Here is a 9,642-nt window from a genome sequence, read left to right on the forward strand (position 1 = left end):
TGGTGGTATGTGATCTTCCTCATCCTTCCAGTGCGCCCTACAGTAGCAGGTGCCCAGTTAAGTGTTTATGGGGAAGATGGGCATCTCCCGAACATCTCTACCATGACCCTTTGCAGGTTGGGCCTTTTCTGTGGAGGGACCCAAGGCTTCTTTGTGGTGTTGTTCCATTGCCAGCCTCAGGCTGTTGGAACTGGGATCACAATATAACTCTTCCCCAAAGCTTTCTACTGAAATTAAAAGGAAAAAAAAAAGCCATGAAAGCAGTTCCATTTGCATTAGGCAAAGAATAATTTCCATTCCATTTGTCTGAGAATAGCCAGCAAGTCTGCCAGGGGTAGAAGCAGAGAGGCAGGAGAGAGGCAGAAGCAATAGAGCAGCAGAGGCTGAGTATTCATTCTTCATCATAATTGTTTCTCTCAGTCCCAGGATCCAGGAATTAAATGCTAGTCAGGCATTGTGGGCAATGCAGTCTTTGCCAACACGGGGCATGGAGATGTGAGCTGGTATTCAGCTGAATGGGCTAATGCTATCTATGCTGAAGCCAATAGGGATTGGGTTAGATCTAGAGAGAGGGACTAAGCCAGAGGGCAAAGCTTGGAGAGTAGATGTGCAAACCTCCAGAGAGCCTATGGAATGGTTCACTTGGACCTCAAATTCCTCTCAAGGACTAGGCTCGGATTCTGTTCATCTATTTGACTCATTGTCAATTTCTTAGGGTCAAGTAACTTTTTTACCTCTTCTTTAGATGTCACCTAATTTATGGAACCTTGCTGTGTAAAAGGGATCTTTCATTAAATAAAGGTGAGCGATGCCCTGATCCTCTAGACATAAAAGAGATTCCAAAGCTAACCTAGAGATAAAGGAAGGCCTCAAATAAACCAGGTTAGGCTGGACACACAAACTCATGGCCATTGGATGGACACCTTTAGGAGAGCAGTGGTGGGGATGTGGGAGAAGTGGCAAACAGTAGGTGCCCCATGTCCATTTCCCACTTCAGTTTGTGACTTTTCCCCTCTATTCCAATGTGGATTCTGTTCTGTACCCTCTGCATAATATAAGCTCCTTTAGGGCAGGGATTTGTTCCATTTTATTGCTATAGCCCTTGAACTATGCCACCCACCTCAGCAAGCTCTTAAATGCTTTTTGGATTGGAATTAACCACTCTTAGAATTTCTAGGTTCAACATTGACTTGCTTTTTGAACACTTTCCTCTAGGCCCTGCCTTCCCTGGTCTGTGTTCCAAAGGCAAAGCTATGCCAACGCAAGGCCAAAAGGCTATGGGTTTGAGCGTGGGGTCTTCACTGTTTCTTAAACACTTGACCTTTTTATCCCACACAGAAATGATGAAGAGGTTTGACTCTAGCAGATGATTTAGCTTTCTTCTCAGTACCCTGGAGAGGGAGAGTTCAGCATGGGCTTAAGAACTCACCCTGGCCAGAACAGAGAACTGCAGTTCCTGTGGCTGGGGCCTAAGCATTTTCTGCACTGTGGGTGGAAGGAGGAGAGAGGCTCCTGATTTGGTTTCCTGGGAAACAAGATAAGCAATAAAGGGACTGCAGTTGCAAAGAGGGAAGGAGGAGATCATAGATCAGGCTGGGGAGAGAGGAGAGCATATTTCTGGCAGAGAGACTACTAGGACTCTTACCCTATCTTTCTCTATTCAGAGATTTCTGTTGTATGGATCCCCCAGCAGGGCTACACCAGAGCAGGAGCCAGAGAGAGCAGCACTGAATTTAATATGAAGAGTGAGCAATGCCAGCACAATCTGCCAAACTTTACAGGCAAGGTCCAAGAGCTAGTGCTCTAAACCCCCTTAGGACTGGGTATAAAGGAGCATCCAAACCGACAGAGGGTTTAGTCCACACTCTATGATTCCCTTCCTGACTGGTGAGTCTCTGGATGACATGGTCACTTGGTTTGGAAGTGCTTCACAAAAACAATGCTGTTAATTACTAAAATTATTCAGGCTTCCTAATAATATATATATAATATATTATATATTCCTGATAATATATAAAATTGATAAATATATATTTTTATATAAAATATATAAATATTTATATATATAAATAAAATGAAATAAGGGAACACAGCTATGAGGAGCCAGAAAACTTGTTTAAGTTCAGGTTGGGGAAATTTATTCTGGTTTCTAGGAGAATGTAGGTGCTAAAAAAGGTGGGGATTGTAACTGTCCCAAGCAATGCCCAACATATATTATTAGCCTATCAAATGAAAAGTTCTATCTTCTGAGATTAAAGTTAAAATTTTTGAAAGGGAGCTAGTTCCCAGCAACCTGGCATTATTTAACACAACCCAAGCATTTTTCGTAGAAGCTAATGAATAACACACTCAGGCATGTTGCCTGAGCCAGTGACTTCAGGGCCCAGACTAGAACTGCATCAAAATAGAGCCAGCCTTGAAGACAGGTGCAGTGTGGGCTGTCAGCAGGCTGACTGGAGAGCAGAGCAGCGATGCGGGCCACTGAAGCAGGTCTGCTAACTGCAGAGCTCAGAAAGGCATGGCTGGTGCTAAGTTGTTCAGTTATTAAATTCTGAGTTGCCAGAATTTGTTATTTATTAGAGTCCACATTCGTGCCCAGGATCCGCATCCTGCCTCAGTAGCAGCAAACCCCTCTTTCCCCCTACTTCATATCCCCTTGGGGAACAGTAGGCCCTACTCACAGCTGACATTGCTACTACAGAAATAAATCAGTCACAAACCAACATGGAACAGACTCATGCCTGGTTTAATGATCACTGTCTATTCTTCAGAGCAGAGGCTCAGACAGATGGTGGAGTCAGGAGGCTGTGGGGTCTGCCAGCCTGGTTGTACACAAGTGGTAGGAGAGGGAACCTGGACACAAAGAACCCCATTTGCTTTGCCAGCAAGGGGACAAGGGCAGGCGGGGGAAGGGAGGGACAAGAACACCCATGAAGTCAGATTCAATCTGCTTTTAGCTACCTGCCTGGGCAGGGTGGGAGTAGCTCTTGTTTTAGTTCCTTTCTGAGAACTCCATGATTACACGAAAAAAAGATTACACATAAACATAGATTGTGCAGTCATGTCATAATCAGTCTTCAGGGACACCTGCTTCCAAGATTTATTTTTTCTGTCTTGTGGGTAGCCCCTTCAGCCTTCTTTCTATCAATGCCCAGATGGTTCTCTTCACAGGGCACCAGTGAACCTCTATAATGGTAAGTACTCACTTCCCTAAGCAGAAAGCCATTTGGGTGTCTATCAACAGGAATTAGGATAGGAGCTACTAATCAGAGGTACATCCATTCATTAGCAAAGCAAGCCTTGGAGAAACAAGCAGAGACTTTCTTCATTTTGCAGGAAGTCAGTTTGCTGGACAGTTAACTTGCCAGAAGCCCAGGTTGCTGGGAAAGCTCCCAGAACCGATTTCATTTCGTGCTCATTCTGGAGGTTCTCAGGACCTCAGACAGAGCTCAGCTGTGCAAACCACCTCAGAAAGTTAACCATGCCCAGGTTTCCTGATAAATCTGAGAATGGATTCCAAGTTCTTATCTCTAGGAAATAAATGTCCCAGAATGTCTTTGGAAGACAATCAGTTATAGGAAATTTGATTTTTACTCTTTTCTCCCTATGCTGAGATGATAGAAATTCCCAGTCTTACCAAGGCATTTAACTGGGAAGAGGGATGGTCTCTCCTTCATATACTGGACCTTAGTTAATAAACTTCCAAGAGAAATACTATTTTGGAATCTCATGGCTACTGCCCAAGGATATCTTAGATCAACATGAAATTTCCAAGTTGTTAGGGCCCAGCTACAGCTTCCAATTCTCCCTACCTTCCAAACAGCATTCTCAAAACACTAGCAAGTGCAGGAAAGTCAGGGGTGGTGGTGGTGGTCATGGAATAATACTAGCTCACCTTTATACAATGCTTTAAGGTTTACAAAGCACTTTACAAATATTATCTAATTTAACCTCACAACAACCCTGTGAGGTAGGTTTTATCACTAATTTACAAATGAGGAAAAAGAATTTAAGTGATTTGCCCAAGATCATATAGTGTCTGATTCAAATTTCAAGTTCAGGTCTCTACCCACAGTGCCACAATGAGGAAAGAGGTGAAGCTCTAGAAACCTTGGTGAGGGGAGAGTCCTAATGATTTTAAGCTGAAGGGATAAAGCAGGACCACCAGGATGCCTCTATTTGAATATAATATATATGTAAAGCTATGTGAATGTGTAGAGACAACTCTGTGGGGATCAGAAGAAATCAAAGGAGACACACTGCCTAGGTCAATGCCAAAATGCTGGTGTGCATGCATGCATACCTATAGCTTGTAAAGTACCTGGGGGAAATGCTGCATCTCTCTAGCAACTGCGGGTGGGAGGTGGAAGGCAGTTGGAAAAGCCCAAGGATGAATGGGGGCAGCATCTTAAGCACTAGTTCCTGGCCTTAGTCTTATTAGGCAGAAAGAGCTAGATCCCTTTTACTGGTAATGGGCAGCCACCATCCTATATGTGTCACCCTGTACAAGTCACTGAACCTCTTTGGGGCTTGTTTCCATCTATAAAACAATGGAGATTGTACTAGATGTCCTCCAAGTTCCCTTTCTGATCCAAATCTCTGATCCTTTGATTCCCCAGGGGAAGCCAAGTTAGGAATGCCTCCTCCTGGAGCCCAGAAAGTAGCTCAAATGCTTGGAGAGCATCCCTGATCTAAGAGCCAACTGGAGAAAAAACTGGGCCAGCATTGGTAGGGGAAAGAGCCGATCGAAAACTGAATTGGAAAATATTTCTGTTCTTCCCCATCTCCAGCCTTCATGTAGCTCTACCTCAAAATTCCAGAATAACCACACCAGAATTGTGGTCCACTTAAATACTGCTGAAAAGACTGGGGTATGAAGCGTACAGCCATCTTCCCTATTCCCAAGTTAGTCTCCAATTTTGGAGGGACTCTTTGCCCTATACCACATATCCCAGCCCCTTGGTCTGTCAGAAAGGGATGGGGACTTAAGGACTAAGGGCAATCAATAGTGGAAGCATCAGTTTCCCATGTGGGTTTTATTCAACCTATTTCAGCTATATTAGAATTGCTTGCAAGTTGGAGAAAGTACAGGATTTTAACCACATACACACTCCAGACCTCCCATTCTGGGACAAAAACCATTCCTCTCAAACCCCTGTGCACAGTTAAACCCTTTTGCTAGCCTCAAAGTAGGTGAGAACTATGAGTTAAGAACACGCCTGAATTTTTAGAGCCATTTAACCTAGACCTGAGAAGGATACCTTGCCAATGCATGGATGTTTCACACTGTGATAACCTCTCCCTTCACCCAATCTACTATTAAGGAGCTGAGGCCCCATATTGTACAGACAGAGAAAGCTCAGCTTACACTGAAGCTTGTCAAAGAGGCTGCTGGAGGCATAGCAAGGGAAGGAAAATTGGTAGACAAAACAAGGTGTTATAAATGGAGGCTAATTTAACCTCATCTCTATAATAGGTCGTTCCCTTCATGTCCTCCCATTTCCAACCTCCATCCCAATCATCTTACACAGCATGCCTGTGGTAGGCACCTGCAAAAGCCCTGCCAAAGTCAGGGCCTGAGATGGTGAAATCACTAGACCCTGAAGTACAAATGCACAGCAGAGAAGAGACCAGGGAATCAGAATCCCTACAGTTCACACCAGGAGTAGGTTTTAAGGTCTTCTATGCTGTGATCCAAGTAGCCTAGTTCTTTTACTACCTGGCACCTTATCTCAATGGACAATCCCCCAAGGTGGCACTCTATGATGCTGCTGCTCGGGAGTCCCTATTTTGCTATAGGATCATGCTGGTAATTTGCTTCTGTGATGCAGTCTTCTACTTAATTCTTCTTGAGAAAAAGGAAGGTAGAAAAAGTTTCAGAACAGCTTTGGGAGTCATTCTTGATTCAGGGGTCTTTTTTGGATTCCTATCCCATTCCTTAAGGTTTTCAATTTATGTCTATGATGTGTTGGTTTCTAACCAAAGAGGATTTATCTGCAGCTGAAACTTCTAGAATTAGGCCAGCTGCCCAAATCTACTCCCATTTAAGTCCCACCCCAAATCTCTGGATAGAAGTGGAAGAAGACATTGAAAAAAAAATCATCCCATTTTCCTTTCAAATGCTTAGATAATGACCACTCTCTTGTGGGGCCAAAGATGATGTGGTAAAAGCTTAGGGAATCTATTACCCACTAGACCCACCTGTCTTAGACATGTTCCTTTATCATCAGCTGAACTTGCTAGAACTTTGGGTAGGGGTACAGCATCTGAGAATTATAGATCCATATTTGAAAATCTTCCACACCCAGGAATGGAGGTGGGAGGTCTTGCCCACTGTAGCATCTGTGCACATTTCCCTCAGGAGAACAGGGGAAACTAACACCCCCAGGCAGCTCTCTTCCTTCCCCTCACAGCCTTTGGAGGTTGCCATATCACCTCTTTCCAGGGGATTCTTCCCATTCTCTCCACCCTACTCACACCACAATGGGTGTATCAGAGAAGACTGAGCTGACTGATTCTGGATCAGACATTTTCCTCTGGCCTTTGGCCCCCTCAGGTACAGGGAGGGTGTTGCCAGGCTTTAGTTTGCCATTTTGACCCTGTCCAGGTCCTGTAGGTTCCAGGAAGGCCACTCGACGGTCAAAACCACTGTCCTTGCCACCACCACCAGCCATAGGATCATGGTTTGGGGTGGTGCTGAGCATGGAAGAACTGAGGCTATCTCCCTGATGGCTTGTGGGTCTCTCCCCAGCTCGGCACCAGCATCGGCAAGGGGTGAGATACAGATAGATCAGGACCAGGACCACACTGAGGATACAGCCCACCAGTGTTGTATAGGCTGTATTGAGAGTGTCATGCGGTCCGTGCCGGGTGAAGTTGTGGACCTTCACCTCCACGGACAATGTTTCATTGAATGCTTCCCCTACTGCATAGCAGGTATACAGTCCCTGGTCCTCAACCCGAATGTGCTCGAACTGAAGACTGCCATTTTGCAACACCTTCACTGTGCCATTGCCCACCTCATTCAGTACCTTTTCATTGTTCGGTGTCACCCATTCCTTTGTCATTCCCTGCTGCTTGGTGTCACAGCTGATGATCAAGGATTCTCCCAGGTAGGCCTCAAATGCACATTCCTTGAACTCACTGCAGTTAAGGGTGGTTATGTTGAAGACGCTGTACATCTTCTTGGAATACATACAGTACAAATCCTCCTGAAAGTCTGTCACTGAGCTCAGCTGGCGATACTGCCAGTGTGTAAAGAGCTTCTGAATCTCACAGTCACAGCTGAGGGAATTGTTGTGCAGGTACAATCCGTTTTTCATCCAGGCTGGCAGGTCTTGCAGATCAGCTGTGGGTAATAGCTTCAGTTTATTAGAAGACAGATCCAGTAGTGTCAGGCTGGGGAGCTTGGACCTGTCCTTGACCAGTTCTACAGGGAAGCGAGCAATCTGGTTCTGGCTCAGGTAGAGTTTCTGCAGGTTGACCATGTCATCAAAGGCGCTTCGGTCCACCTCCACAATTTGGTTGCTGTACAGGAGCAATACCTCCAGATTCTTAAGTTCACTGAACAGCGACTCATCCAGAGTCTTCAAATGATTGGAGGAGAGGTCCAGGTAGCGCAGCCCGGGTACTGGGGTGAAGGCCTCCGTGGAGATGAAGTGTAAGTGGTTATGGCTAAGGAACAGTGACTGAAGATGGATCAGGTGTATGGTGGTCCACTGGGCCCGAAGGTGGGTCAGGTTGTTGTGGCTAAGATCCAGGAATGCCGTGTAGCGAGGGAGAGACTGAGGAACATTCGACAGTCCCCGTTTGGTACAGCTGAGAATGTTGCTGGCACAAAGGCACCCTGTAGGGCAGCTGAGAAGGGAGCGCCCAGTTCTGGCCACCCCAAGGCTAGACAGGAAGAGGGACAGGGGCAGGAGCCAGATGCCTCGGCAACCACTCTGGTGTTGCATAGTGTCACTGGTGGGAGATCACAGTGGGAGGCCCACGGGAAAGAGGAACTGGCAGTGTTCTATCGGGGAAAGGATGGAGGGAGCAGGGCTCATTCTTAGCATAAGGAAGGGCAGGTTCATATTTGCCCAAGACTGGTCATCAGGGCATATGGACAGAGAATCAATGCCCTGCTTCGGGAGGGACGTCCCTGGGCCACAATTCCAAAGTACTCTGGGGAGAGGAACCCAAATTCTCTAAGCAAGGAGGTGAGGGAAGACAAAAGCTGCCTGGTCTGGTGGGTGTGTGACAGAAACGGAGGATTCTGGGCACGGAAGCTGAGATCTCTTCGGTCCGGGCAGGTTAGGGGGCGGGGAGGTTCACTGGCGCTGTCCACTATAATGGGAGTGGAGATTACAGGGCTGTCTGGCCAGGGTCTAGAGGTGGGAGCAGAAAGGACAAGTCCCCGAGGCTATCTCCGCCAGGGTGGGGGGTGGGGTGGTGACACGGGGCAGTCTAGCCCTCTATGTGTGTGTGACACTGGGGCTGTTTAATCAGAGTGGGGGTTGGGGGAGTCCCGGGGGGTACAGGAATGTCCGGGCTGTCTGGTCAGGGCTTGAGGGAGGAAGGTCACAGGGGATGTCTGCAGAATTGGGAGGGGGTCCCAGGGTCGGTGTGACCAGAGCCTGGGGGAACCAGGCTGTGTGACCAGGGGAGGAGGGGGGGGGGGGGAGAGAAGCAGTTATCCTAGGGCTGTTTGCTCACGGCAGGTGGTCCCAGTGCGGCGTCGCTGGGGCCTGGGGTTACCAGGGCTTCCCAGGCCCGCCCCCCGGGGCCGCCACCATCTCCTCTGCAGGCCGGCCGGGCCCACCGCACCTGCAGGGCGGGGACGAAGGAGAGCTGGGCCCGAAGCTGCCCGGAGGGCTCTGCTGCGCGCGCCTCAGAGGCCGGCCTGTGACGGAGCCCGCGGTGCTCCCGGGCCGGGGGCCGGGGCCGGCGGCATCGCCCCCCCCCCCGCCCGCTCTCCGCAGCAGCCGCCTCCTCACCCGCGCCGCTACCGCTATCGCTGCTGCCGCCGCTTCTGTCACTGTCTACGCCGCCGCCACCTCTGTTGCTGTCGCCGCCGATTCTGCCGCTGATGCTTTCTCCTCTGGCCGGGTCCGCCGCGGGGCCGGGGCTGGAGCCGCAGGAGGCGCCGGATCCGAGCGAGCCGGGAACGGGGGGGTGTGGGGGAGGAAGCGCGCGGACCCCGGGCGCGTGCGCGGGGAGGGGCGGGGGCGCACGTGCGAGTGTTTGTGTCTTAGCAGCTCCCCGGGCTGCGGGCAGAGCCCCGGGCGGCGAGGGCGCGTGCCCAGGGCGCATGCGCGCCTCGGCGTGACCCGCGGGGGGGGGGCGGGGGGCTGTGGCTGTGAGTGCTATCGGGCGTGCGCACACGCGTACACGCACTCACGCAGACATACATATATACGTATACAAAAACATACACGAGCATGGGGCTAGTTGTGAGTGAAAGTGCCCTTCATCTTTTGGTCTCTCCCACATAAACACTACCCTTTTGATTCCTATGGAGACCCACTGGTTTTTATCATAGCATCCTAGACCGAGGGGGCAGCCAGGTGGCTCCGTGAATAGAGAGCCAGGCCTGAAGACGGGAGGTCCTGGGTTCAAATGTCACCTTAGACGCTTCCTAGCTGTGCGACCCTGGCCGAA

General features: G+C 49.0%; 1 protein-coding gene across 1 annotated transcript; it reads right to left on the reverse strand.

Annotated features, from left to right (window-relative positions):
• Nucleotides 1–2,725: 2,725 nt before the first annotated feature.
• On the reverse strand, nt 2,726–9,272 carry AMIGO1 (adhesion molecule with Ig like domain 1). Its single transcript, XM_007485089.2, has one exon. The coding sequence runs from the start codon at nt 7,953–7,955 to the stop codon at nt 6,474–6,476; it is 1,482 nt and encodes a 493-aa protein (XP_007485151.1). The 5' UTR covers nt 7,956–9,272; the 3' UTR covers nt 2,726–6,473.
• Between the last annotated feature and the right edge of the window lie 370 nt (nt 9,273–9,642).

The sequence above is a fragment of the Monodelphis domestica genome, chromosome 2, assembly GCF_027887165.1.
Source record: "Monodelphis domestica isolate mMonDom1 chromosome 2, mMonDom1.pri, whole genome shotgun sequence".
Taxonomy (NCBI): Eukaryota; Metazoa; Chordata; class Mammalia; order Didelphimorphia; family Didelphidae; genus Monodelphis; species Monodelphis domestica.